Source organism: Bipolaris oryzae, assembly GCF_000523455.1.
Source record: "Bipolaris oryzae ATCC 44560 unplaced genomic scaffold scaffold_207, whole genome shotgun sequence".
In the NCBI taxonomy this organism is placed as follows: Eukaryota; Fungi; Ascomycota; class Dothideomycetes; order Pleosporales; family Pleosporaceae; genus Bipolaris; species Bipolaris oryzae.
The window spans coordinates 16,559-43,756 of NW_006911483.1; the positions used below are offsets into that span (position 1 = coordinate 16,559).

General features: G+C 49.8%; 10 protein-coding genes across 10 annotated transcripts; 3 read left to right on the plus strand and 7 right to left on the minus strand.

Annotated features, from left to right (window-relative positions):
- Positions 1 to 2,466: 2,466 nt before the first annotated feature.
- On the minus strand, positions 2,467 to 3,312 carry COCMIDRAFT_107308 (uncharacterized protein; the record flags this gene model as incomplete). Its single annotated transcript, XM_007694281.1, has 1 exon — positions 2,467 to 3,312. One exon carries the CDS (start codon positions 3,310 to 3,312, stop codon positions 2,467 to 2,469), a length of 846 nt encoding a protein of 281 aa, XP_007692471.1.
- Positions 3,313 to 4,268: 956 nt separating this feature from the next.
- On the minus strand, positions 4,269 to 5,514 carry COCMIDRAFT_107314 (uncharacterized protein; the record flags this gene model as incomplete). Its single annotated transcript, XM_007694282.1, has 2 exons — positions 4,269 to 5,229; positions 5,282 to 5,514. 2 exons carry the CDS (start codon positions 5,512 to 5,514, stop codon positions 4,269 to 4,271), a joined length of 1,194 nt encoding a protein of 397 aa, XP_007692472.1.
- Positions 5,515 to 6,590: 1,076 nt separating this feature from the next.
- Positions 6,591 to 8,076, minus strand: COCMIDRAFT_107316 (glycoside hydrolase family 76 protein; the record flags this gene model as incomplete). Its single annotated transcript, XM_007694283.1, has 3 exons — positions 6,591 to 7,157; positions 7,218 to 7,939; positions 7,989 to 8,076. The coding sequence occupies 3 exons, from the start codon at positions 8,074 to 8,076 to the stop codon at positions 6,591 to 6,593; spliced, it is 1,377 nt and encodes a 458-aa protein (XP_007692473.1).
- A 455-nt stretch (positions 8,077 to 8,531) lies between these two features.
- Positions 8,532 to 8,732, minus strand: COCMIDRAFT_107300 (uncharacterized protein; the record flags this gene model as incomplete). Its single annotated transcript, XM_007694284.1, has 1 exon — positions 8,532 to 8,732. One exon carries the CDS (start codon positions 8,730 to 8,732, stop codon positions 8,532 to 8,534), a length of 201 nt encoding a protein of 66 aa, XP_007692474.1.
- A 348-nt stretch (positions 8,733 to 9,080) lies between these two features.
- Positions 9,081 to 10,160, minus strand: COCMIDRAFT_107327 (uncharacterized protein; the record flags this gene model as incomplete). The annotated part of the gene is made up of 1 exon (XM_007694285.1): positions 9,081 to 10,160. A coding segment is annotated over one exon (1,080 nt), but the record flags the coding sequence as incomplete, so codon positions are not given.
- Positions 10,161 to 11,032: 872 nt separating this feature from the next.
- COCMIDRAFT_40756 (uncharacterized protein) lies at positions 11,033 to 12,077 on the minus strand (the record flags this gene model as incomplete). The annotated part of the gene is made up of 2 exons (XM_007694286.1): positions 11,033 to 11,572; positions 11,745 to 12,077. 2 exons carry the CDS (start codon positions 12,075 to 12,077, stop codon positions 11,033 to 11,035), a joined length of 873 nt encoding a protein of 290 aa, XP_007692476.1.
- Positions 12,078 to 12,629: 552 nt separating this feature from the next.
- Positions 12,630 to 15,427, plus strand: COCMIDRAFT_107295 (uncharacterized protein; the record flags this gene model as incomplete). The annotated part of the gene is made up of 6 exons (XM_007694287.1): positions 12,630 to 12,658; positions 12,715 to 12,798; positions 12,846 to 12,969; positions 13,020 to 13,188; positions 13,237 to 13,839; positions 13,884 to 15,427. 6 exons carry the CDS (start codon positions 12,630 to 12,632, stop codon positions 15,425 to 15,427), a joined length of 2,553 nt encoding a protein of 850 aa, XP_007692477.1.
- Positions 15,428 to 16,338: 911 nt separating this feature from the next.
- On the plus strand, positions 16,339 to 19,144 carry COCMIDRAFT_107319 (uncharacterized protein; the record flags this gene model as incomplete). The annotated part of the gene is made up of 5 exons (XM_007694288.1): positions 16,339 to 16,975; positions 17,032 to 17,091; positions 17,143 to 17,337; positions 17,393 to 17,493; positions 17,603 to 19,144. 5 exons carry the CDS (start codon positions 16,339 to 16,341, stop codon positions 19,142 to 19,144), a joined length of 2,535 nt encoding a protein of 844 aa, XP_007692478.1.
- A 719-nt stretch (positions 19,145 to 19,863) lies between these two features.
- On the plus strand, positions 19,864 to 21,079 carry COCMIDRAFT_107304 (uncharacterized protein; the record flags this gene model as incomplete). The annotated part of the gene is made up of 3 exons (XM_007694289.1): positions 19,864 to 19,925; positions 20,038 to 20,536; positions 20,594 to 21,079. 3 exons carry the CDS (start codon positions 19,864 to 19,866, stop codon positions 21,077 to 21,079), a joined length of 1,047 nt encoding a protein of 348 aa, XP_007692479.1.
- Positions 21,080 to 21,573: 494 nt separating this feature from the next.
- Positions 21,574 to 23,130, minus strand: COCMIDRAFT_30154 (uncharacterized protein; the record flags this gene model as incomplete). Its single annotated transcript, XM_007694290.1, has 1 exon — positions 21,574 to 23,130. One exon carries the CDS (start codon positions 23,128 to 23,130, stop codon positions 21,574 to 21,576), a length of 1,557 nt encoding a protein of 518 aa, XP_007692480.1.
- Positions 23,131 to 27,198: the final 4,068 nt, after the last annotated feature.

Here is a 27,198-nt window from a genome sequence, read left to right on the forward strand (position 1 = left end):
GACGTGATAGGACAGACGCCCACCATGAACTGTGGGCCCTTGCACAATCTCAGCCCGACATGTCACTGCGATTGCCCACTCACAGCTACCACGTCACACCGAGCCAGGATATCGGTACCCAGTCGGCAGCCTTGCTTTACGCTGCGAGAACGCTGCGAGAACGCTGCGAGAACGCCCATCGCTTCGTCTAAATTACATGGTTCTACCTTTGCATGTATGCCTCATTTTTGTCGCCACACAAGTACTCCAACGCAACGTGCCGAGTTACCGTTGGCTGGAAGATGCCGTGAGCATTTCAAGTAGCTCGCGGCATTGTACACATTGTGCCATCGACACGTAACCAAGGATGGCTTGGACATCGGCACGCATTGCACGCGTAAGCAGTGTAGTGGCTGGCACATGACCGCAGCAGCCATCAGCCCCCACACGCAGCTGATATTATACCCGGTACTTCAAAGAAGGGCACGCGTACATGACAAGCCCATGCCGTATGCCTGTTTGCCAATCACGTTGTTATATGCATATCCTTTACTCCACATCTTCCGTAATTCGCCCATCAGAACCGGTTACCGATCGCAAATCACACCATCATTGAAACCTTAATCTCCTAGCTGAGCCTTGTTTTCGTTAGTCGGTCTTCGAGGGGCGGCTCAGAATACTAATCACGAGCTTTTACTAAAGAATTAGAGAACAAATATAGTAACAAAGCGGATATCGAGCGGGAAGGTAGCCCTCGTGATAATGATCACCGAAATTTCAACAAAGTCTCTTCTTGAATGAGCATTACACACTGGGCCTCATAGCTACGAGAAGGCCATCTCAAAGCAGCATGAAAAGAGAAGAAAGTGGCTAGATTAAAGTGTTCTTATCAGTCTCTTTGGATACTTTCTCAGGTTTCTTGCGATATGTTACCTGAAAAGAATCGAAGCCAAACAAAGAAAAAAAAAGACAAAGTATGCTCAGCACTGATGTCCTTCTCATAACAGGAAGACTAATCTCTTGCGAGATCATCTCTCCATGAAGAATTCGCACGTTGCAAACACAGTCACAATACTTCGAAGTTAAGCTTAGTCAAAGTTATACCGGCGCTAGAGCTGTACCGGACTAGGCTAGTTCTATCCATATACTGAACCATGTATTGCTCTATCCGGAGCCACAACAGCATTCGAGGATTTTTCGTAATTCGGTTCATGTTGGTCCTCCCATGCCCAGCTATCAACTTCTCCAAAGCGATATGACGGGCAAGACACATACGTATGCTGAAATTTCGCTCACCAAGAAGATGCTCATGAGCATACAGGCGTAGCATCTGTATACAAGGACTCGCGCCCATTGATACACGTAACAGCTACCCAAATGACGGAACTGCTGTGATGGGATCACACTGGTTTAACACTCGATCACGAGTAAGCAAACGAGACAGTGCTTCACCACTACAAGTTCCGTGCTTCTCCGTCCGCATGTTCTAAGCAGATTTTTAGATCCAACGATTAGGTTGTACAATACAACACAGCTGTAGCCTTTCGATTTGCACGTTTTGATCTCACTGAGCACATGCACGTATACGCCAAAGCAAAAAAAAAAGAATTACATTGCATGTCGCGAGATTAACTCCAACATGCATATCTACTCTTTTCCAGTGATCATTCCATAAGAGCCGTTTATAGTACATACCATACGGTATACCACAACGCATCAACCCCTCCCCCCCAGACTCCCAACTAACAAAAGATATATACCAAAGAAAACTACATCATGTACCTGTTCATGCCAATTTTTCGACCCGAAAAAAAAGAAGAGGACATCAAATCATTAGCTCGTCCTGTGCATGGCATTTTCGTTTCCAACCCAGCGTTTCCTATACCTCTCCACAATCCGCAGTGCTTCCGGCCCATCTATTCATTTTCTATACACGACAGTTTTTGCAAGTTTCGCATACCCTCCGCCATCCATTTACATAACGATGCAAAACTAAAAAAAACTAAAAAAAAAAAAAGAAAGATGTCTGATGAGCCATCGTAAAGAGACGTAAACGCAGCTTGCATACCCGTTCCTGGCATTAGCCCCGAATCCCCATCCAGACAAAAAAAAAGACAAAAGGTAAAAAAAAACCCCCCGTGGTTCAAAATGCAGTGTGCCGAGCCAAGTGCCGATGGACCGTCGGCGGGACGCGGATACACGTGCATCACATGATGATCTTTTTCTTTTCCAGCTTTGTAGGAGAAAAAGCTTGGGACCGAAAAGCGGTTTTCGATAGCGGGTCTGGGTCTAACGGGCGGTGAGAGGGCATGCTGCACGATAGGCGCGTAATTGAGGAGGGGCCATGTAAACACATGCTTGCTGTACATGTATTGTGTGTGTGTGTGTGAGAGAGAGAGAGAGAGTTTGCACAATGCACCGTGATGCGTGAGTTCTCTCATTGCGTGAGTGAAGTCGGAAGAAAGGAACCTCAATGGAACTTTCTTCTCATTTCCTCACATCATTCACAATCGACTCCTTGACGTACCAGACATGGCGTCCGCTTCCGACAAGTCTCCCTTCAACCCTGGGAAGGTTGTTCTCCCCCACATCCCTTTTTTGCTCTACCACCTTGTCTGTCCACTCGAGCCACGCTTTGTCTTTCAAGCACGCGCCCCAAGCCAGACTCTTGCTCGTGAACAGACCAATGCAAAACGCTGATTTGGGGTCTTCATGAAGTGCCAGGTAAACAGTGACCTCGCTTCTTTTCGCCACGTTAAGGTCCTGGTGGCTGTCGAATCGCGGGACTGGCTGGCTGAGCGGATGCGGAATATCAAGGCGCATGTGCTGTCCGTCTTTCTTTGGGGTTTCGCCCGGCACAGCGGCAGTCACGCCGGTGGATTGCAGCGGGTGCGAAACGATTTTGATGCGGCCGGTTGGACTGAGATATTCTGAGCCATCCAATAGCCCTTCTCTTGAAAATGAGTACGCGCCATGTTGGAATGCGCCTGCCGTGACTGTGTCGATGCTTGAAAATACTCCGAGGAACTGGCATGGCTGTGTATTGTACGGATACGGATCGTATTCCAGGACAAAGAGATTGGGCAAGGGCTGCGCCAGGCTCATCATTGACTGCGGCCTGCTTTTCTGGAGCCGACTGCGCGGTCTGTCCTGTCTTTGGTGCAGCGACTGTACCGTTGGCGGCTTATGCAGTTTCCCGTACTTTTGCTTTCGCTCCGTGACCGCGTCGCTCATTGATCGTCTCCGCTTCCCCTTTGTCTCAGCTCTTTCTTCGTACTTGCTGCGCACATAATTGCAAATTGCCCCCAATTCCCGGAATTCAAAGTGGCCCATTGTTCAGAGGGCAGCGGGCGCAACCCGCAACGTTGAAAGTGAGTGAGTGCCCGGGTCAGCCGGTTTTCGGCAAAAGCGAATGTTGTGGTTTGATAGGGGTGCTGATAAGACAAGGGGGGGGGCAATACGACCACGACAACAGGTAACGACAGAGAGAGCAACGACGGATGTGGTAGAAAACTGCTAGCAGCGAGCGAAACTTTAGGTCATGTATCCATTTGAGCCAATTCGATTGATGAGACGGCACGTTTCACTGTGCGACAGTTGTCGCAGGCATGCATATGGGGGTTGCGTTGGCAAGGTAATCATCATTGGTACTTGGTACGTCATTAGGGGCCGACACAGCCACCCGGCTAGCCACTTGCAGACATTTTAACAGACCTCCTTACTCCGGTCCCAGACTCCATCTCCTGGTACCAAATCCTATGGACCTCATTCTGGCCATTCGAAGGATTCCGGCAGTTAATCCAACCGGACTCGGCATGACGGTCGGGAGATTCGGACATGTACTTGTATTTTGTACACATACACAGTTCCTAGGGAAAGTGGCGACGAATGGTGCACGCATGATACGTGCTACGCGCGTCGCTGCTTTTTTTCATTGATTTCCCAACGCAGACTGAAAATTGTTCTTTTCTTCTTGTTACCTGCACGTCTTACACACAGGCCTTGAGTGTCTCAACATATTCCCCAATTGAGCCTATCACATTTGTGTAGGCACACCCCTCCAGCACCAACGTGAGAGTCGGAAAGTCATGGTGGGTTGCATCATCACCGCCTTTTTATGTACACAGTATTATGTACTTTATTTTTAGGGTGTGTTCTAAACTGTGACAAGACTTGTGTATAGTGAAGGTGATTCTTGGGCGATCGTTACAACGTAAAACCTAGTGCAGCAGTCGCTCACTATTCCATGCATGTCCACTGAGCTTCAACGTTGGCTCTAGAAACTCCTTTTACTGCCATGCAGTCTTGACCCACTCCTCCACATCTGCCCAAAGCACCTCTGGCCTCTCCAATGCGGCGAAATGTCCACCCTTCTCATGTGCCCTGAAGAAGACGACCTTTGCTGTTTTCTCTGCCCAAGCCTTTGGAATCGGCGAAAGCTCATACGGAAACCAGCTGTAACCTGTGGGCTTATCAACATACAACGTTGGCCTGTTATCTCTATATGTGTAGATGGATGTTGGATAGCAACCAGTCAACCAGTATAGCGTGATATCTGCCAGGATGGTGTTGAGAGACGGTCTCGTCGAAGGATCGGACCACGCGAGAAACTTCTCTCCAATCCAAGCTAGTTGAGCAATAGGTGAACTGGATAGTACCAGGCCGATGGTAGAGGGCTTCGTCTCATGTTCCTTGGCATACGCGTGTCCTATAGCGATGAATGCGTCGCCTCTCTCAATGCCCACCTTCTCCGCGCTACTGATCTCGTCGCTGGGCGAAGAGTAGTCCTTGATGTCCTTAGTGAGCATGAAGTTCAAGTGCATACCCTTGCATTCAGGGTACGTTGCAGCAATCTGCCGCGAGAATATACTGCCAATGTCGCCGCCCTGTACGAGATAGCCTGATTTACCAAATCCCAGTGATATCATGAGCTTATGCATGATGCGCGAAGTATCGGCGGCTTTCCAGTCCTTATCTACCGGTGGATCGGAAGAAAGAGCAAAGCCGGGGAGAGAGGGCACGATGATGTGATATGGTAGAGTGTCTTGCGTATACTTTCCGCGCAGCAGATCCATCATTGGTACGAACTCGAGGAAAGAGCCGGGCCACCCGTGAAAGAAGGCAATGGGGATAGCATCAGGCTTGGTAGAGAAGAGAGCGACAAAGTGAATGTCGTACTTGCCGCCATCATCGTCGTTGATGGTGGTTTTGAAATTAGGGAAAGAATTGATAATGCTTTCCTCTTTGCGCCTAGAAAATTTCAATTAGAGGAGCTGTCTAAGCATTCGACAGAAAGACATACCAGTCAAATGTCTCGAGCCACTCCTTCTTCGCATCAACTATCCACTTTCGACTTATTCCAAACCTGCCATGTCCACCTTCGTCCTGCTTGTTCTCGTACGTCTCCTTTGCAATTGGACTAAGTTTGAGCAAAGTCTTGAAATCTTGCAGCTTCTCTTCCTCAACATGCAGCTCAAACGGTGTTGTTTGTTGAGCATCCTTGGGTACAATGCCGAAAGGCTTAGGTGCTTCCATTGTTCCTGTGAGTACTAGGTGTTTCCACAAACTATTTTCACAGGCTTTAAGAGATTTGGTTCAATTGAAGAGGGTGTGCTTGGAGAGTCTTTATGTTTGTGATGGGGTTGTGTATGTAATCAACTGGGCTTACAAATGCCCCTCTTCCGTATTAGGCAAACCCGGAAAATCAATGCAACCACATACTACGTAAGTAGTTGCCGTACACTAACACTACATCGTCAGCAATAAGAGAATTCGTCTACAACTCTTCTTAAAAATCGCACACGCGTAGCAAGAAAATTTACCATGGTACAAGGTTCAATTGATACTTTAGATATTGGAGAAGGTTGTGGTTGTGCTCTACTTTCTTGCTTCGGCATCGAGGTTGTAAAGTCTTCTTTTTCCGGTTCTCCAAGTTATCGGAAAGGCATACTTATGCATTATTAATACAGGCAAAAAGCGAACGTCAGAGGTACATCCCAGATTTGAGCGTTTGTTTTACACGTTTTTTCGTCTAACAGTATCGCATGCACGCCGAAAAGTAGTCGTACTTTCAAATCTCCAACATACAACGTTTGTTGTGCCCCACAGCTACCACGTAGTTCCTTGCTGACCACGTATTCCGCATGACTCAGTTCCCATCACACAGGCAACCCTTATAGATAAGAAAACTATGCTTTCACGACAATTTGTTATGCGTGCATAAATTTTCCTCTGGGCGCATTTTCAAATGGATACTGCGATAGGCTATTCGCAAGTTCTCGAAATAGCAGAACAAGTTGGGGGACCCAAGGGTACCCAAGCAAGGTGGCCGATCGAGTTCCAGATACATGTGGGGAAATGACAGGGAAGCTGCTACATATAGTGGTAGGGATGTCCAGACTGAACGAATGTTTGGTTAATTTAGTCTGCGACTGAATCGTGCGAGTATATTATAGACACAAAAAAGTCAAGTAGCCAAGATGCGGAAATATAAGATTATACGCGTGAACGGCAGAGTATACGCGTATATGCTTCGCGAGGAATTAGAGCATTGGCACAGACAAGAGACGCATATTTGAACCAAGAAATAAATGAAATTATTATACGGGCAGTTATTCGCCCATTATCATCCACCATGCTCCACCAAATAATATGCTAACAACCAAGATAGTGAGGATGGCTGCACCTGCCCTATCCGCGGTTGTTATCGCATTGTGCTTGACCACGAAACTCCCAACATCACTTCCAGCATTTGGATCGTTTTTACTGATGCCTCCCGTGTCCAATCCGACCGGTCCAGCGACCTGGTCAATGAGGAGATTTTGCATCACCTCCAATGCAGACATTTGTTCTCCGACGCCGACTTCTCCGTCGTTTACGCCGTTCCTCCACCAGCGAAGACCACATCCGCCTTTTCCTGGTCCGCATTGTTTTGCTGCTGCCGCAGCAGAAGCCCTGAGCTTGGGCATAATCTTTTCTCTTGTCCAGGGAGCGGTCAACATTGTGTATCCCATCCAGCGGCTGAGATAGGCCTTGAAAGAGCGCTGGTCGTGATCGCAAAGTCCGTTTCGCTCGCAAGCTACTTCGCTCATGACGTCCGGTGCGCCTTCCGGGTTGAAGAAAACACCAACACCGTCGATAATTCCCTCCAAACGTGTTCGCCAATATTCGGCTTGGCTCTGCAGTAAGTTAGAAGAGAGTTCAGAGAAGAAAGGGTAAATCCTAAGGGAGAAACTTACAGCATTACCCCTAGTTTCTGACATGTTCCACAATGCTGCAGCACCCGACATATGAATACCTGCGTTGTATGTCCATTGGATATGGTTCAACTCTGTGCAGTTTTGTCGCTCGCTGGTTCCATCATAGAAATGATAATCTTTGCTCATCAACCCGACACTGAGTTCCCACTCCCATGCTTTTATCGCCCACTCTGTATAGGTGTCGTTTTTGGTGTATTTTGCAAGCCTGGCAGCAATGTTGAAGAAGCATCCGTTTGAGATTGTGTTCTTATAGTCGAAGCCGTTGTTGAAAGAGAAAATCTGCCAGTTAAGTCCACCTCCACAGGTCCTAGGATTCCAACGCGGCACCTGCGTGTTGAAAACTGCAATAGCGAGTGATAACCAGGACATTTGTCCTTCGGCGTCTGGGAGCTTATTTTCAGCTGCTGATAGGGCCGTCAATGCCCAAAAGGCTTGATCGTCATTTCCTAGAGTACTGGTTTGGTTGGGCGGCATAAACGCCTGTGGTTGACCTATTTGATGCACCAAGGCTTGTGTTGTGATATTATTGTATGTATCGTCACCCGTGTAATACCAGTAGTCGACAAAGGAACCAAACATGGCACCACATAGCCACCAGTAGTAGGGGTCTGGCAAGTTTCCCGGGACGTCTCCGGGTCGGTCACCGGTGTACCATTCTCGAAGACCTGCAGCGACAACTTTGGTCGCTTGCTTGATAGAAGCTGATTATGTTAACGGAGCGTACATAGACTTATTCAGGGGAGAGCGAACCTGGATCGTCAACATTCAACTCTAGTGCGGATGTGGTGATTGGCGACAGTATTCCTACTGTGCCGAAAAACAGGCTGGAAAGCCTCATGACGGATCCTCAAGATTATCACGAATATAAAGCGGGCATGCAAAGAGTCGGCATATGGCGAGGTGGGGAAACGAAGGTGCGTCAAGTGGCTTGCAAAGGACGAGAGTGAAAGAAAGAGCGAGTGTTGGAGAGCGAGTGTAACGCAAGTATGTCGTAGGGAAAAGGAGAAACCTCGAATTCATCCTACGTAGATTGCGAGGCGCGATGAGGTTATGAAACCCCTTGGGAGGTGAGGCCAAGTCATGGCGCGGTGCCGCAGCAGGTGCTGGGCGACAGTGCGACGCTTGGAAGTCATCTCTCCGCGTGGTTCAAGGCCGGGGTTGGGTGCTACGACTGGGTAGCAGCCTTGGCAGCCGAGCCTGAGACGCTTAAAAAGCGTCTCATCTCACAAGTACGGCCTGCGCCCCGTTTGAAATTCAGACCAAAGCGGTAGGCCTGACACGAAGCGCCAAGTATCACGGCGGTGTTGGCGTCCCTTGGACGAAGGTTGGCGCCGAGCGCGGGTGCCACCAGCACTGCCAAATCCTGCCAGACGACATCCGCAGCGTCCGCCCATCTGCATCTACGCTCAAGACTGACGGCATCGACAGCGCCGCCCCTGTTTCCTGCTTGATGGGCGATCCGGGGAGATCATGCGCGCTACATGGACAGATCATCGTGTCTTCCTCTGGACAAAGCCGCCAGCGGATCACGTCCAACGGGCGACAATCTCGCCTCCTGGCAAGCCTAGCGACGAGTTTCAACAAGCCCAGAGTAGCAACGCCAAAACAACATTTACCATGGACCATTTTGCTGTATTTTGAGGAACCAAGTACAACGTCAGAAAACGTCCCCCATGCGCTACACAGTGTGGGTTACGGGCTTGTCAGAACTACGGGCGTGTCATAGCTACGTCACCGTACATACTTGCTGTAGCCTCTCCTTTGGAAACAAAGACAGCAAAGCTTATTGTAGAACATTTGAGCGAGAACGAGCTATGGGCATTTGAGGCAGCTCAGTTTCATTCAGCACCAGCGTGCATCCATCTGTTGTGAGACGATCCAACTCCTGAGCGCTCTGGCCTTATTGCTCATGTCCATGTTGGTCTTCGCGTCCATATGGCTTGCAGCGGAAAAGGCGTCCACGACTTTTGTAACCGTCGCGCCGTCGTCTTGGTCAAAGGGAACCATGTCGAGAAGTTGCCGTAACGAGATCGAGCCTAATTTAATCCGCGATTGTACAACATAATCGACGCTAGCACTATCCCTGTAATCCAATGTCGTTCGTGCTACCAACCCCCACCGGTCTAGTTTCGTAGAGCATTGACGAGCATACAGCTGTTCTGTTGATGCCAATCGTACAAAGGCCCTCACCACTGCGCTCCGCGTAACACGATGCGAGGACGAAATCTCCAGAAGACCAAGGAACTCGTCGAGAGAAGCAGTGCCGATGAAAGTATGGCGGTGCTGGTACTCCATTTCCCGTTCTTCAGCAGTCAAGATGTCCATCGCGGCATTACATCGAGCAGTGCGCAGCTGGTGTCGTGTACTGACAGGGTCACAGACCTGGCTAGAGGACCCGTGACATTGGTGCTGTCTACCTCGTCTCTGGATGGGCATTGCGACGTGCTCCTGGACTCGATGGAAAGCTGTATACAAGCTTTGGTTTGTTGGCCTATTGTCCTCAACTACTGTACAGTCATGCATTAAATGGCTATCTGTCGTTTGGCTCATGGGGGATACATCCAAATCGTCGTCGTCAAACAATGTCATATCCGAAGTCGGTGATGCGCGCTCGCTCGGGCTTTCCATTTGAGACTCTGGTATAAATATATTGAGGGCATGTCGATCTTCCGGTGCAGGAAAGCGGAATGTAACCATCTCCTCTTGTCGCGAGCTCGGAGTTTGTTGGCAAGGCGCCATAGCGTTAGGTTGTTCTTTCAAAGTACTCAGCTCTGTCTCAGCATTTGTTTTTGTCGACCGGGTTTTTCTTGAGGCCTCTAAGCTGCTCCTCTCTGCATTTAGTTGAAGAGCGACTAATACCGCACTATTCGTACAGTCGCGGTCTAACATCGGTCGCCATACACTAGACCTTCGGCGGTGCACTGTTAGATACGAGCGGCATGTCAGCCGGGCTTTACGGTTATCCCCTTAATTCGTGCACAGACAGACTTACTTTTTGCTGGTTCAAACCCTTTTCAATGAGACGATCTGGGCAGTATTTGAGTCTGCGCCACGATGTTCTTGGGCTGCGTTGAAGGAAAGTGAGATTATACGCGCTTGTGATGTGTGCGTGGCACTTCCTTGGAGATTGTTGATTGTTTATTTTTATTTTATTTTTACGGCGGAGAACTTTGTTTGCTAGTCGCACATGTTGCCACGGTTGCTGGCTTCGTGGTGGCTTTAAATGCCCGAGGGTCTGGAAAAACATGTGAGCTTTGCGCGCTTGTAGAGATGGTGCAGTTGTGACGATGAGGTGAGAATCACGCGTAGCAGGACACATGGCAGGAAACGTGTAAGCTCCACTTTCGCTAGCCTGCAGGGTTACATACTATGGGGGGACACACCAAAACAGGCGGACTGTGTAATACCAACAGGGTAATCTTCTTGCTGGAGCAACCAATACGTCGAGCGAGAGGGCAAGGTAACCGTCATTCTGAGGCTTTCCTATACGTAGGTAGAGTATGTGGGCTAAACAAGCAACCTGCTTGCAATCAACAAACGACATAGTACTACCAAAATAAGCCCTCAACGCTCCAATTGGAGCACGTGAGTGTATGATTGGGCAGTTATGTTTTTCTTGCGTTCAATCTAGGCCACAACCAGCAAACATGCCAGGAACTGTACAATGCAATGTCACACTAAGAGGAACCTGCGAAATACACACTTATCACACACACACACACACATCAAGTATGCTCACGAGAAAGGATAAATGAAATCTTAGCGTGAAACTTATATTGTGTTTTTACCGACCTCTAGACCACTTGCCCTCTTCCTCTGCCACGCGCCATACGTACACTGTGAGGAATGAACTTGAGGGCAGACATACTCGACGTTAGACTATCAATGGGATCTACAGTTTGCACTGGTGAGGTGCGTTTGGGAGAGACAGTCGCTTGGGGACTTCCACGCCCAATTGAACGACCGGGGCTTTGACCTTGGCCAAACCCTCCACGTCCATGAAGCTTGGTAGGATAGCGTCGAGTCTCTCCTTGGTTGTGTTCTTCTTTCTCATCTTCATCCTGGTCGCGAACGACATCCATGCTGTCACCTACTGTACTTGCACTCGACTCACCTCTCTTCCTCCCAGTCGATCCACTGGCACCTCCTGCTGAGCTCAATGTAGAGCTTCTCCGTCGGTGAGGGGGTATCAGCATGCTGCTTCGTCTATCGATACCATCTTTTACGACAATGAAATCGTACTCGCGGGGAAACTGATGCTTATCTATGCAGTGCAAACGGCGCTTCTGAGGTGTGCTACATAGCCGATCGCACTCTGGCAAAAGACAGGCGTACTGGAACAGATCAGTTGGAAAGCCCATAGCATGCTGTTGGACATACTTATCACCCGCCACACTTGGAACACCCCCGATGCAGATGGAGGTCTTGTCACCGTTTGAGTAGGAACGAGAATATGGGGGCTAGGGGGCGGACATGCAAGAAACGAAGCAAAGACGCATGACCTACCGTTTTTTCTCCCTGATCCCGTTTGGCAGCGTTGATGGGGTCATGGTACTCTGCAATATGCAGATGCAGGTAGTGCTGGTCTGGGAAGTTCTTGTGGCATTCGCTGCAGCGGTTCATGTGGACCTGATGATAGTGGACATCGTGTTCCTCAATGGAAGCAAATGTAAGCGGGTCGTGCGGGGGCAGTGAGCACTTCATGACGGCGTGCTCGTGTGATACAGCGGAATCGGCGTCTAGCTGGACAATCTTGATGTCGACCGATGCCTCACGTGAGTACGAGGTGCTGTAGGCGTCTGGTGACGACGAGTCGCGGTGTGAGCGCTTGACTCCCATGATATTTTTTGTGTGTTTGCTTGCTGGGCTGACTGGAGGGAGGCGTAGTATGAAATTGGGCAGTACCTTTGACTGGCGAGTGCTGGCGCCCGTGTCTTGTGTTGCGAGGCTACCTCAACGGCGCGGGGTGGCAAAGCGAGAATGTGGTGTGATGTGGTGGGCGTTGGGGCAGGCGGGATAGTAGTATGTGTATGTAGTCATAGATGGTATACGTAGTACAGGGAGGACATGGTAGTCGGCCGGGACGTGGCTGCTTAGCTCCGACCTTCATGGCCACTAGTTCGCGACTCAGCCGCCGCCGACTTGACTTTCTCACACCTCTCCACCACGGCCATCGCCTCCCCTTCTGACGCCATACACTTCTGCGTCTTGGGTGCTGTTTGCTTCCGAGACCCTCGCCCGCGCTGATTGTCCTCTACCCAGGGCACGCCACTTCACCATAAATGGAGCACGCCAGCCACAACGCCCGCCGCCTGCTCCGTGCCTTGGTCTGACCTGCCCGCCGACCGTGGGGTCACATCTGAACGTCGCCGGCTCCTGCATACTCCAGCCATGGCCGCCAACACCGAACAACTCGACAGGTGCGCTTTTCCCCCTTGCCCCCATCCCGCCACGCCCACATGCTGACTCACCACAGGCGGGCGAGAGCGATTGCGACGGAGCTCTACAGGCGCGTCGATGGCGGCTCCGGGTGCGCCGAACTAGCTGCCGTGCTGCAAGAGTAGGCGACTACGCCTCCCAATTCCCGCGACTACTAATCCCCTATAGGTACCGTGCCGCCTGCGAGGCCCTCATCTGCAACTTCGAATACGCGACCGCCCACGAACTCCAGACGGCGCTGTGGAACGCCCATCTCAAGGTCAACGCCGCTTTCCGACAAGAACACAAGCTCGTATGCACCATCGAATCTCCACACTTGCAACGGCACTAACACGTGGGCAGCTCAAGCGCTCTAAGGACCATGTCGTGGAGATCCGAAAGTTTCAAAAGACCTATCTCCAATTTATCAAGGCCAGCCAGCGCTTCTACCGCCAGTACATTCTGAATCTTGATGCCCAATTCCATGGCATTCCCGAGCTGCGCAAGATTGCCCAGAAATGGAAGGATGACAGTAGGCTCCCTCTCCCCGCCAGCCACGCCAAGTTTAACCGTAATGCAGCCTCCAAATCCTCTCCGCGCCGACCCATTCCCGCGAATTGGAAGACGCAGGTTCTCTTCTCTTGCCACCAGACGCTCATTCAACTGGGCGATCTCTCCCGCTACCGCGAGACCGAACTCGTTGATAAAAACAAAGAGCGCAATTGGGGCCCCGCCAAGGGATATTACGATCTGGCGGCTGAGATTTATCCAGACTCTGGACACGCACCGAATCAGCTCGCCGTAATTGCGCGCGAGGACGGTGACCACTTCCGTTGCGTGTACCACCTGTATCGCTCACTTGCAAGCAAAGAACCATACCCTCAGGCCAAGGCTAACTTGGCCACCGAATTTAAGCGCGTTATCGCTGCATGGGACAACGGACAGCTCATCAACAACCACAAATCAGGCGAAGGAACAACCGGCCGTGCTCTTATTGCATGGTTCATCCGGCTGCATAGCAAGATCTACAAAGGCGAGGAATTCGCGGCACACGATGAGTTGGAAGGCGAGGTACTCAGCCACCTAGCCATTGAGCTCAAGGAACGCCCGCTGGATTCTGTTTTGACCAAGATAATTCTCATCAACATGTCGGCAGAGTACTTTGCCACCGTCCAGCTGCAAAGTATGTCGAGAATTCTCCGTATCTGACTGTGCTGACTTTCCCAGGCGAAAAACCCCCTCCCAACATTATGCGCACGTATTTCTACTACCTCCGTCTGAACGTCAAGACCTTCTTCATCCTCCTGCAGGTTTTGCAGCCAGAACTGGACCGTCTGTCGGAAGGCAATGACGTGAAGCACCAAAACGGAGAACGCACGATGCACCTCTCAGACAAAATCACCGCTGTAGCCCGCCGCATTCTGCCAGGACTTCGTCTGTACAGTACATGGTTCACACGCTACTGGCAGGTACTTAATGCCAACATTGCTGACACTCTAAACACTGTCGACGTTCAAGAGCTGTGGAAGGCATATGCCGCGACGCTCTCCCTTCTGGCTTCCAGTTTTCCGGTCGATCAGCTGCCCAAGGAAGTCTACATGCTCGAGGAGGATACCGACACCATCGGGTTTGAGCCGCTTATTCATCCTGACACTATGAAGGTGTGGTACAACGGGGACAAGATGAAACCAAAGTGGAGCGAGTTGAACCGGAACCACCCGAATGTCGAGATGCTCATGCGAGTCAAAGACCTACTCATCGACGGTCTGCTTCTTGTACAGAACCCAGATGCTCCTTTAGACCTTGCAGGCCCGCGATTCATCTACCGGGAAGAAGGTGTGCCATCTGAACTGTTAGCGAGCCCCACCAATCAGCCTGACGGCTCTCCTGTTTTGTCTGTGCAAGCAGCTGATATGCCTCTTTTTCAGCATGTAGAGGCACCGATTCCAGATGACCAAAAGTCTTACAGTGTTGCTGCAGCCTCGGAATCCGCATCTATCACGCTCGCCAAGGACAATGCGATGCGAAACATGGTAGATGATCTCGTAGGAGAGGAGACCGGACTGGACCCACTAGTCGAAGAGGATGAAAACATTCCACCCACCCCACCGGAGCAGACATTTGACGACACTACTGTTGTCAACGATACCACGTACGCTCCGGCAACTTATTCAATCAATGACTTGGTCAATTCGGTCAGGAACTACAAGCCCCTGTCTCCCGCTCCTGCGTCTGGATTACTTTCTGCGCCTATGGGTAGGACTGCATCTACTTCTTCCATCCGCCAACCACCCAACCTACCCTCAGTGCCTGATGGTCAATCGAATTCGAACTCCATTTGGAACCGTGCACCTGGCCCAGCATCACCGCCCATGATGAATTCCAATGGGTTCGGGAGTGATATTCGTAGGTCTCCTATGATCGGTACCAAGCCTGGTATGTCTGGTCACGTACGAGGAGATTCGGCGAACTCACTTCTGAGCGCTGATGTCCTGACTCCGACTGCCAACCGGACCCTACGGCCCATCAGCGGTAGCTTTAGTGGCGGTCTTGGCAGTGGTGCCGCCTGGGGAACCCAAGGAAGCAGCCCCATGACCTGGGGATCTGCCACGTATAGTAACAACTTCAACAACAACCACAACCACAACCACAACAACCAGTACGGATACGCCTCCAATGTCAACATGGCAAGTCCGCTGCTGTTCAGCTCATATGGCGAGGGCGCCAATAGCTCATGGGGCCATACACCTCCCAACGGCCAAGGCGGTTGATTGACGATAGCGCAGCCGTAGTAGGCTGCTCGTTACTGTCTTCTCATCAATCGTCAAGGACTTCGAGATCCCTCTGCCATCCTTAGCTGTCGCTGTGCACCAACAAAGGATCGGCTTGCACGAAGCACACATATGCTGATTTGTTTCTGCCTGATACCTGTGCAACAGCCAAGGCGTCTATCAAAAGATTCTCGGAAAAGGTCTTGAGGATCCGGTCCTCCCTCTGGAAGTTACTCACGCTTTGGTTCACGTCCTGACGACTTTTTGTAGTGAAGGGAACAAGCAAAGGAGGGGAAGGTGACGAACTCGATATGCTTCACATTTGAGATTACTGTGGTATTTTTGGGGCTTGTATTGGCTTTTTGTGTCTATGGCATGGCAGAGGGGAGAAGGCGAGTCTTTTTATCATGTAGCTTGCTGAAGTCGCATGGTGGCGTGCTGTCCTTTGGGTGAGTGCAGATGTCGAGCCGCCATGGGTGGAGGGGCCAGTCGTGACAGTGTTTTGTGCTTTAGGATACTATCATGGAGTTATGCGTATATGTGATGTCTTTCTTATCTGAGGTGGCGTGATGATGATGATGGTGATGGCCGTGGTCGTGGCGTGGGGGTTGTGTGTGTGTGACTAAGCAGGGTGTGTGTGCAAACAAGGCAAACAGCAGCATGCAAGCAAGGCGTAGAAGCGCTGCAGGGTTTCAGCCATCGCACCTTCACACTCGAGCGCGCCTGCTTCGCTGGTTTGCCTTGTTTTCTTGGACTGTGCCTGCTGATGGAGAAGCGGCTACTGCTCCTTCAGGACGACGCTGGACTCGTTGGGGGTGGCTCATAGCCCGCAATTCCGAAAGGTACTCACCCACTTGTCGCTGTGCTGTCCCGCTCCATGCCACTCCGCTATTGCGAACATCTCGCCCGCCATGTCTGCCGGCGGCCCTGGAGATTTCCGGGAGCCGTCCGCCCTATACAGCTTCACGTCGTTGATGGACTCGCTCTCTAACGGCCTCGCAGGAAGTATCCACCAAAAGGGTAGCAGGTTGCCCACCATTCAGCCTGCGTCGCCGCCGACCAAAGGCGCGCCGCATTCTTCTACATCGCCCAACCAGCCTGCATATTTTCCCATTCCTAGGGGCCACCCACATGCCACAGTCATTGCAAGTTCCGGCTCCTCTACCACCGAATCTTTTTCCGAAGTGACGTCGTCATCGTCGCGGGACTCGCTACCCAATCCCCAAGGGCGCAACGCCCCTACCACGCCCCAGAAACAGGCGCGCAGCAACAGGCGGAAGCAGTCGAACAAGTCGGGCGGCAGATGGAGTAGGGGAGGAGGCTCATCAGACGATACCGGGTCTGACCGCAAACCCCCCACGTCACAGCCAGCAGAGCCCACGCACAGCGCCGCCTCGTCCCCCCAGAGCGCGTCTAAGACACGCCAACAACCTTATATTGCTACAAACAACCCATCGCCGAGCCAGACGCGATTCATGGCAACAGCCTTTGGAGGTCCTTCGGGAGATTCGCGGAGGGGAGTAGTCTCTCCTCGCCCTAAGGGTCGCGGTATGATCTAGCCACATATGTATACTCTAACACTGAATCTGACTGGCCTTGTGCAGAAGCGAAGAACACTCTCTGCCGCAATGTCACCATATACGGTCACTGTCGGTACGAGAATAGTAAGTGCCCGTGGCTGCATCTGCCGAAGTGTCTGTAGTGACCCTGTCTAGCCTGTCCGTACATACACGACAACCTCAAACTGAATCAGAATGAGAACACCAAAAAGAGGTTCAATGTTGACTCGCCATCTTTCACTCCGTTGCAAGCAAACACGAATGGATCCGTGACACCTTCGCCTCGCAGTGCTGCCATCTCTCCCAAGGCGGCTAATGCCGCCGTCTTTACACCCAAATCACAACGTTCTAGTGAGTTTAGAACAGTCGTTAGCTGTACTGTCATTCGCATGCTGATTTCTTTCAGCTGTCACCACCCCACGTGTGCATGCAAAAGAGCCCGCAATTGATTGGCATTCGCAAGACTTTCAAGAATTTGTTCCACAGTCTTTTGACGGTCAGCAGATGGTGCGTGGGGCTTTCATTAAATTTGGTTCTTTGTCCTCAGAATGATTTGACATGGCGTGCCTGGCACCCATCTGGCTTGAACGAGGATCTCGACTTACAATCAGTCCAGGTTGATCCTAATCTTGGCTACGATCCGTTTAGTACACCCACTAGCATATCCACATTGGGTGGTCCAAGCCACCAGGCCGCTGCCATCAATCCTTACGCGCAAGACGCTTCGGCGACGTACTTTCAGAACGCCAATGCTTTCCAGAATCCAGCCTATCACTTGTACTGGCCGGTAGGACCTCAGCCTACCGGCTTGCTTGCTTACCAACGCACTGCTCATGACTTTTTCATACCCGATGCGCTGCGAGAAGAATTGCAAAAGAAGGCAGAGGTCGCACGCCAGATTGCCCCAAACAGTACGCTACCTATCATTGAGCAGTTTCATTCGTTGTTTTGCTTGGATATGTCACCTCAGAAAAACACTGCGCCTTTCGGATATGCTAGCTGGATATACAGAGCTGTATCCAGCAAAGATGGAAAAACTTACGCACTGCGCCGTCTCGAAAACTTTCGATTGACGAGTGAGACTGCAATTCGCTCTGCTCAACCATGGAAACGTGTTTTGAACGGCAATGTCGTTACTATCCATGAGGCATTTACCACTCGAGCTTTTGGCGATAGTTCCTTGATCCTCGTCACAGACTACCATCCAAATTCCAAATCACTTGCCGACGAGCATTTCAAGCCCGTGCAGCGATTTCATGGAAGACAGCCAACATCTTCGCATGTACCAGAGCAGGTTTTATGGGGTTACACTGTCCAAATTGCGTCAGCGTTGAAGGCTATACATGGGTCAGGATTGGCTGCAAGGTTGATCACGCCTTCAAAAATCCTACTCACTTCAAAGAACCGGATACGTTTAAACGCCTGTGGCATCATGGATATTGTTCAGTTTGATAATGCGCGGTCTGTGCCTGAGCTTCAGGCAGACGATTTTGTTCAACTTGGACGGTTGATACTGTGCATCGCGAACAACAACCCAACAGCTCACTTACAGATGCAGAAGTCTATGGACTACATTACAAGAAGCTATACGGCCCGCCTTAAGGAATGTGTTCAATGGCTGCTCAACCCACAGCCACCAGCTGGAACACCGTCATCTCCCACCTCTCCAGCGCCTCTGCAAAAGGACATTGACACTTTCCTTGGTGGGATTGCCGATCAGTTTGCATCTGTTTTTGATAGTGAGCTTCATGCCCAGGACAGCCTCACAGTTCATCTTGGTAAAGAGTTGGAATCATCACGATTGGTCCGCCTGTTGATCAAGCTCAATATGATCAATGAGCGGCCAGAGCTAGACGCGTCCCAAAACATGCCAGGGAACAGTGGCACAAATCCGTCTTCTGTATGGGCCGAAACTGGCGAGCGCTATTACCTTAAACTCTTCCGCGATTATGTTTTCCACCAAGTGGATGCAAATGGACACCCTGTTACGGATCTGGCGCATATCTTGGACTGTCTTAACAAACTAGATGCCGGTACAGATGAGAGAATAGGACTAATCAGCAGAGACGAGCAGAACGTGCTGATTGTGAGCTACCGAGAAGTGAAACGAGCACTGGAATCAGCATTCCAGGATTTAGTACGGGCGGGACGGAAATAGGATTTCACCAGGTCCAGTTCACTCGGATAGCCTCGCTACTGACGCAGGCCATTTGCAAGCTGTTCCAGTATGGGTGTTAGGGGCAAGCTTCCATGCAAGATGACATTGCCATTATTGAGATTGTTGATAGCCTACAGGCTTCTTCAAAGAGAATGAGTGTAGGTGTTATGACGGGCCAGGAGCTTGTTATCAAGGGTGGAGATGTGAGGGGGTTTTGCACGAGCTACGCAGTGTTGTATCGAGGAATGGAATAGTACGAAACAGGTCAGATACAGATTATTCACAACACAATCAGACGTTTTTTGAAACTTCATTCTTTCTCAGAATGACCACTGGATGGAACCTTGACCGCTAATGCAAAGGACTAGGGATGGTGGTCTGATATTTGGTAACTAGAACGTGACGGCATGACAATAACGGCAGTAGAGCATGACCTGGCAGGCGTATGTAATATGGCCACGCCCCTCACCACTGCTGAAGCCCAGAACCCTATCCTCTTCCTTTCCTCAAGCACAACGAACACATGATCAAGGATGCTTGGTCGGCACCGCCTCGCTAGTATCGCGCCGCGGGGCTCGGCGGATTTAGCACGACTTAGCGCGAGATTTGCTGTCGCTCAATGTCCGAAACTCCGCCCCACATTAAGCACTTTCTCCCCGCTACGACTTCAACAATCGCCTTTCCTAAGAAAAACAGCATCCATAACAACAACTACAACAATGCCGGGAAAATACGAGCTATTGTGCCTTGAGAACCCGCTACTGGACATCCAGGGCGTTGGGTAAGTCGGACACTCTCCCCTAAACAGCTTGTTGCCATGATACATCCCAGTCGTGGGGATGGAAGAGCACCGCAATGAGCTTGCGTTGAAAGCTTGCATTGACAGCTCGCAGTGACCAGGCTCTCCTGGACAAGTATGGTCTTAAGGCCAACGACGCTATTCTCGCCGACCCAGAGAAGCATATGGGATTGTACGAGGACTTGATCCAGAACTACAAGGCCGTCCTCATCGCCGGCGGTGCTGCGCAGAACACTGCCCGAGGTGCTGCATACGTCCTTGAGCCCAACTCAGTCGTCTACATTGGCTGCATTGGCAAGGACAAGTACGGTGAGACTCTCGAGAAGATCTCTGCCGATGCTGGTGTCAAGACCGAGTACCTCTACGACGAGAAAACCCCCACCGGTCGCTGCGGTGTTGTCATCACTGGCCACAACCGCTCACTGTGCACCGACCTCGCTGCTGCCAACAACTACAAGCTTGAGCACCTGAAGCAGGACCACATCTGGAAGCAGGTTGAGAATGCCAAGGTCTTCTACGTTGGTGGCTTCCACTTGACCGTCTGCGTACCCGCCATTAAGGCGCTTGCCGAGGAGGCTGCAGCAAAGAACAAGGTACGGACATGTTTTTGATCGGCCTGATAAAAGTTTTGAGTACTAACTGTTTAACAGCAATTCATACTCAACCTCTCCGCTCCATTCATCTCACAATTCTTCAAGGATCCTCTCGATGAGGTCATCCCATACGTCGATATTCTGATCGGCAATGAGACCGAAGCCGCAGCGTTCGCTGAGTCCCACGGCTTCGAGACCAAGGATGTCAAGGAGATCGCAAAGAAGATTGCCAGCCTGCCCAAGAAGAACACCAACAGGCCAAGGACAGTCGTCTTCACTCAAGGCACTGACCCCACTATCGCCGTCACTGCCAAGGAGGGCGGTGAGCCTGAGATTCGGGAGGTTGCCGTACATGCCATCAGCAGCGACAAGATTAACGACACCAACGGTGCCGGTGATGCATTTGCTGGTGGTTTCGTTGCCGGTATTGTACAGGGCAAGCCTCTTGAGAAGGCCATTGACATGGGCCAATGGCTTGCGAAACTCAGCATTCAGGAGCTCGGTCCCTCGTACCCGCAGCCCAAGCAGACTTACAGCGGCTAAGCGTTTTTCACATAATGTGAGCGTGGAAGCTCGTGTATTTCAACAATCTACGAGAGAGAGGGAGAAAGAGAGAGAGAGAGAGAAGTAGCATGCCACCACAAGGTAGAGGCGTGCTTGCCGTCTCCAGGCCCCTGCATGACGGGACATCTGGATATCGGTATTGCCATTGCATCATGACGATGTGTTTGTTTCGGCGTATGGCGATTATAAAAGTAAAACATGGCCTTTCAACAGCCAAAGATAGATACCCTCAGCGGTTAAGCTGCTAGATAACGAAGAAAATGAGATGAACCAGTCAACGATTAACTGAGGTTGCTGCATTATCATAGAGATTTTGTACCTTTTTGCAATCATGAAATGTATGATTTTGTGATTCATATACAGCTTTAACAACGGGTCGTCGCTGATCTTCAGATACCATTCATCCAAGTCACCACGCTAAATGATCAAGTAACAAAACGCCACACCATGCCTCGTTAGATACATTATGCGTCCTATTCCTCGCTGTCATCGTCGTCGTCGTCTTCTTCCAGGTCTGTACGCTCAACAATGAGATTACCACTCCGCCCAATTCGCTGCTTGATCGAGCCCCCAGCCTTCAAATCATAAACTTCTCTCGGCATGGGCGACACAAGCTGGAATTTGTACTCGTGCTCGAAATCCTTTGGCTCCTCAATCTCTTCTCCAGCTTCGTTTCCAGACTGCAAGATGTCATAACATTCGACGAAAGCGTAGAGTTCCTCAATGTCCGCATCTGCTGCAAACTTGCGCACTACACGTTGAGCGTCGGGCATGCGTAGACTAATTCTCACCACATTAGTTTCGCTGGCATCGGGCTCTGGACGTATGGAAGCTGCGCGCCACTTGCGCCATTGCTGGAGGTTCTGAGCATAGCGCTCAATGGCTTGTTCGCGCTCGAGGGCTTCCTTTTCTTCTCTTGCTTTGCGCTCTGCCTCTTCCTTCTTCTTGCGCGCCTTTTCGCGGTCAGCGGCAAGCGATCGCTCGTATGCACTATTCTGCTGCTCTCGGATACTGCGCGTGGCCTGCTGTTCTGCGCGCTGACTACGCACGCGGTTCAGTGGCTCAGTGTGCTGTTGCATTGCAGTGCGCAGCTTGGCAACGTATTGCTGAGGAGGCGTGGGCCCTGTAACCCGGGTAGCGATACCCATGGCGGTCGAAGATACCTGTGGTGTGTGTACAATCAATCCCGTAAATGGAAACTTTGTGCATGAAAGCGCAGCGGAGACTTGGTATGCTTCGGAGTCCTGGACGTTGCCTGCCCAGAGGATTATGTTGTTATCGGGATTTCGTACAAACTCGACGACTTCGGGCGCGAGAAGCGTATCGCGAATGAAGGAGGATGTTTCGTCGTGCTCTGGGCTGATGAGGACGACCATGAGGAATTGGAGGTTCTTCTTTGCCAGGTCGAATGCTTGAGCATACCCGCTCTCGAAGAACGGCAGGTTGTGGCTTCCATATTCCTCCTCAAATTCGCGGATAAATCGGGCAGCCGTGTCTCGTGGGTTCAAGGGCCGGCGCCCGCTTGTGCTGCGTTGCGACGCAGGTGTGTTGATATTACTGGCTGTAAGCCTTCCCCATACACGAGGTAGGAAAGGAAATATCCATCCTAATAATCGGAAGCTCTTTGAGAACAAAGAGTATACGAGCGAGAAGGGCGCGAAAAAGATTGCGAGGACCAGCGGAACTTGAGTGCTGACCTGGCTTTCTGGCTGCGGGACGACCCGAGGCGCTGGCTCTATCATTGGTCTCCTTCCACTACTTGTTGACGACCGAGGCGCTCCGAAGCCATTCAACAGTGTTTCTTGCCGCCGGGTATCTCGTGGGGGTTGTTGTGCGGCAGCAACGGCGACGGGATCTTCGGTAGGTTCGCCATCAAAGAAGCGTGTGACGGCAATGTTGACGTTCCATTGCGCTCGTTGGAGGAGGGGTATTGCGGCGTCGACTGCTTGATCTGTGACAGCAGTGTATTGCTGAAGTGCAGCTTGTTGGTCTGGCGAGAGTGATCCGATGTCTACGCCGGTATCCGCCATCCTGGCGTCGGCGACCTTCTAACCTGGTCCAAGGCTTGGTTCAGAAATCGTGCTCGCGGGATATGGGAGACAAGTTCCGAGTAGACGGAGTGTGAAATCTGAAAGGACTGTGATGTGGCGGGGTGTATGGTGGGTGAAAGCGTAAGTTTATACGTTGCCTGTTCTTCGCAGCGATGATGTACATCGAGGTGGTCGTAGCTTCAGCCCACCAACTACGTACGTACGGAACCCAAAGGTGAGGCTAATCCCCGACTCTTGTCACGCAAGGTATTGACAACCCAGGTTATTGATTCGCCCAAGTAAAGCTGTCGGGCTGATCCAGCCCTAGTTTCTAGTCTGAGTAGTACATTTGCATCCTACAATGAAATATATATTTTTTTTGATTTCGTCGTGGGTCGTCTTTGTCTCTACCATGGTCCGGAGGTTCAAACTGGCTGTGCTGAAGTTTGGTCCGCCTGTACTAAACAAAGCGCAGTGTATACAGGGGGCAATAAAGACTTCTCGTATTGTAGGCATTATCAACGTGTTTTCATGCTTTCAAATACACGTCTATTCTGAAATTTTAACGAACGCCACATCAAATCCGATAGTTGCAGGCAGCCATGGTGGCTGTGAAACAGCCACAGATACACGACATGCCCATCAAAGCATATGCCGAGGTTGTTTCTTGTGCAATTGCCACGGGTAACAAGACGCTTCACTTTCCCAATCCGTATTTGTGGCAAAGAAGTCCATTTTCGAAGACTTTTTTCCAAAGAATTATGCAACAAATCGTGTTTCCCGATAGATGGATATGCCTTGTGGTTACAGTTGTGCATTGGTGACTGAACTTTTAGATCGCCTGACAATATGCTATATCTTGGGAGGTTCAAAAAGTTCGAGCATGCGTAGTGTCATGGGGATGAGATGTGCCCTAAATGTATTTCAACGGGAAGGCATCTAGATTTGCATGGGATTGAGATTCGATAGGTTAAAATGCAGCTAAAAGGTAGTATGCAAACGAGGCGAAAGCTTTTGCAAATTTGAAGGATTTAGGCGTCAAATTTCCCGAAATATAAAAATGTTGATTTCGCAAAATCTCAATGTTCTCAAAACCAGCACGCCGGATTGGCGCAGTGGTAACGCGTCGCACTTGTACCATGTACAGCTATGCGAAGATCAGCAGTTCCCAAGATGGTGGTACAAAGTGAATAATTCGTGAAAAGTGAGCTACAAGGCCTGAGTCAATTTAGATCAGTTCTGAAAAGCACAAACGCACTCTAGGGCGAGTTTCACTATAGTGTGAAAGAAGTAGACTAGTAGAAGTGTTACAGATTGGACGGATCGTAAGAAAGTGAAATCAAACAGGTTTAAATAAGCTTAACTGTGTCATTAGTGACATGCTCTACACGTACTGACCTCCTTACTGGATATGCACGATCAAAGGCAGAAGCTGCTTGTTTTTACTCGGGATAATTCCAATATAACCAAGCTTACTAAAGAGAAACTTCTGTAGTTGTATCTAGAAATTTAAAAACATTTTATGCAAATTAAAGCCGATACTGAATCGTGTTGTCAACGACCAAGGCAATGGATATGTCAATAGCCACAGATATTGTTATAGTGCGACTAACAATTGAAGTAGTAAATACCAATTGAGGTTCTGTTTTTATGTCAAGGGAGCAAAAGGCCCCGCGATACATATAGAGTCATGCGCCAATGAAGCAAAAACGCTAGGCTATCAAGCACATCCACTCATCGTAAAGATAACACATTTTGTGCTATACAAAAAGATCTGTACCGTTACTATTGCTAGGACTTTTGTCTTATCTGGAAAGAGCTATGCATAAATAGCCTATCCTTTTATAGTATATATAGATGTATAAGTATCATCTCAAGCATTTTCATATTGCCGTCTAGCGCATTCGGTCGGGATCCTACTTCACTCTGCTTCTTAGCTTTTAATTTCTAAGCAGCCTAGACTGATCTTCTCGTAGCTCTATTTCGTGGTGAATTGACATTTTGTCTTTCTAAAATCGTGCTTCTATCCATTCCCTGACCCCACCCTCCCCTTGCCTGTACCACGATCATGCTCGTCCTTCTCAATTATCACAACTGCCCGCACACTTTGTAGCGCTACCTTCAAGTTGTACATCCACTGGTAAAGTTTATTATTGTCCCCATCGAGTGCTATATCAAGATAGTGTCTTGCGTTCTCGATGACTTTAGCGTTAAAGCACCCAAGCTTTTAAGCTAAATCATCAATAACTGGACTGAGAATCTTGTCTTGCAGAGCTTATAGAACGACGACGCGGGTCTGATGCGGTTTAATATTGCTAGTTCGGGCCCGAGCCCACTCTCCGCCAGGGGTCAACAATAGACAGTCACTCCTTCCGAGTAGACAAGAAGCTCCATTCAGTGCAACAGCCATTCTGTGACTTGCTGGCTGCAAAGTCGCAATGACAAATGACTAGTTTTTTCTCAGCCCATACTCATCTGAAGGTAAGTATGTAATCTGCTGGTTCAGTCTATTCATCTTTTCGCAGTATTCTTGGTGTTGCACTTTTAGATATTCGTCCCACAACATCTCGCGAGCGGCCGGCAACCATTTGGCGTCACTTTCAACACCTGGTCTTAGCTCTGGTATAACTTGTTGGAACCATGTAAGTTGCCTGCCGGCCTGAATATAGCGGGTAAGTTCTATGAGTATACGTTCTGGCTGAGAGCACCGTATGAGCTTATGAAGCAATAGCTGCTCTTGGCTTTCTGAGACGAAGAGAGGCGTATACGAGCCGAGTATGTCTGAATGTTTGGTCTTAGATAATGTATCTAAAGCCGCTGGTAAACATGATAGTTGAGTTTGTGCATGGTTGGTCGCGATGGCATGCAAGGAGATTGTATCGTCCTAACCCTACATTGTTGGCTCGGGACACTCAGGAGTTGAGCGTATTTTACGGCGTTTACCCTTGTTCGACATTCTAGGGGATAAAGGATCTCGGTCGAATTTGAATATCGGTCGTAGGAAGGAGGGTTGAAGGACAGTGATGACAGACATGTGTGGAAGCTGGCGCGAATGAGTTAATATAGCATGCTTAAAACTGTGAACAAATGTGAAAGAATGTGTTTGCTCTTACCTTTAAATGGGCTCTAGGAAACTTACAGGGCAGTAAGGGTATGTTTTCATAATGAAGAGTAGTTATAGCAATCTAGAAACGATAAGTCAATCTATTCTTTACTCATAGCCATTTAGCTAGCAAGCACCCATTTTCAGTGGGACACACCCTTGTTGCCTCGTTGAAATACTGATAAGAAGACTCGTGAGGAACGTGCGATCAATGGTGACCAAGTTGAGTATTTCTCTTAGTCTTGATTTCATTATTTTGTGATTTTGAAAAAAGCGCTTCTAAATTACTAGATTTAAGATGCTCCTATGGCGCAGTGGTAACGCGTCGCACTTGTACTACCTTGCAATGCGAAGATCTCTAGTTCGACTCTGGATGGGAGCATTTATTTTTGGGTCCCGACACGACTGATTGTACTAACATGTCATTTGCATTATTTTTGCTTGGTGAGCGGCCCTATACCCTCGCCTTGTTATTGCAGATTTAACTGCATACTGCAATTAGTTTTAATGGTGTGTGGCGCAAGAATAACTATGATTGGGTCAGTCCTAAGAACTCCTACTATCATTGGTCACAGCTAGTATGCCAAGATGTTATGTAGAATCTTCTATCCTTAGATAGCGTCAAATCACATAATGGACACTAAAATCTCTACTTGATCAGCTATAGCAGCTAGCCGAAGGCCAAATCAATTAACAACTGGAGCAACTGGAGTAGCCAGGGTAGTGGCAGTCACAGCAGGGGAAAGATAAGGTAACATGGAGCTACTGCGTGTGGTCAGTGCGTGCAACAGTTCAGCCAATGCAACACCCCACCAAAATGCGTGCCCACCAAAAAATGAAGCTTTTGACCACCACTAAAACGATATTATTGCGAGATTTTTTGGTGGAGTACTCGTATGATCGTATATTTGATATCTATCTACTGATATTTGCTGGGTAACCGCACATTGCGGCCGCGCGTGGTG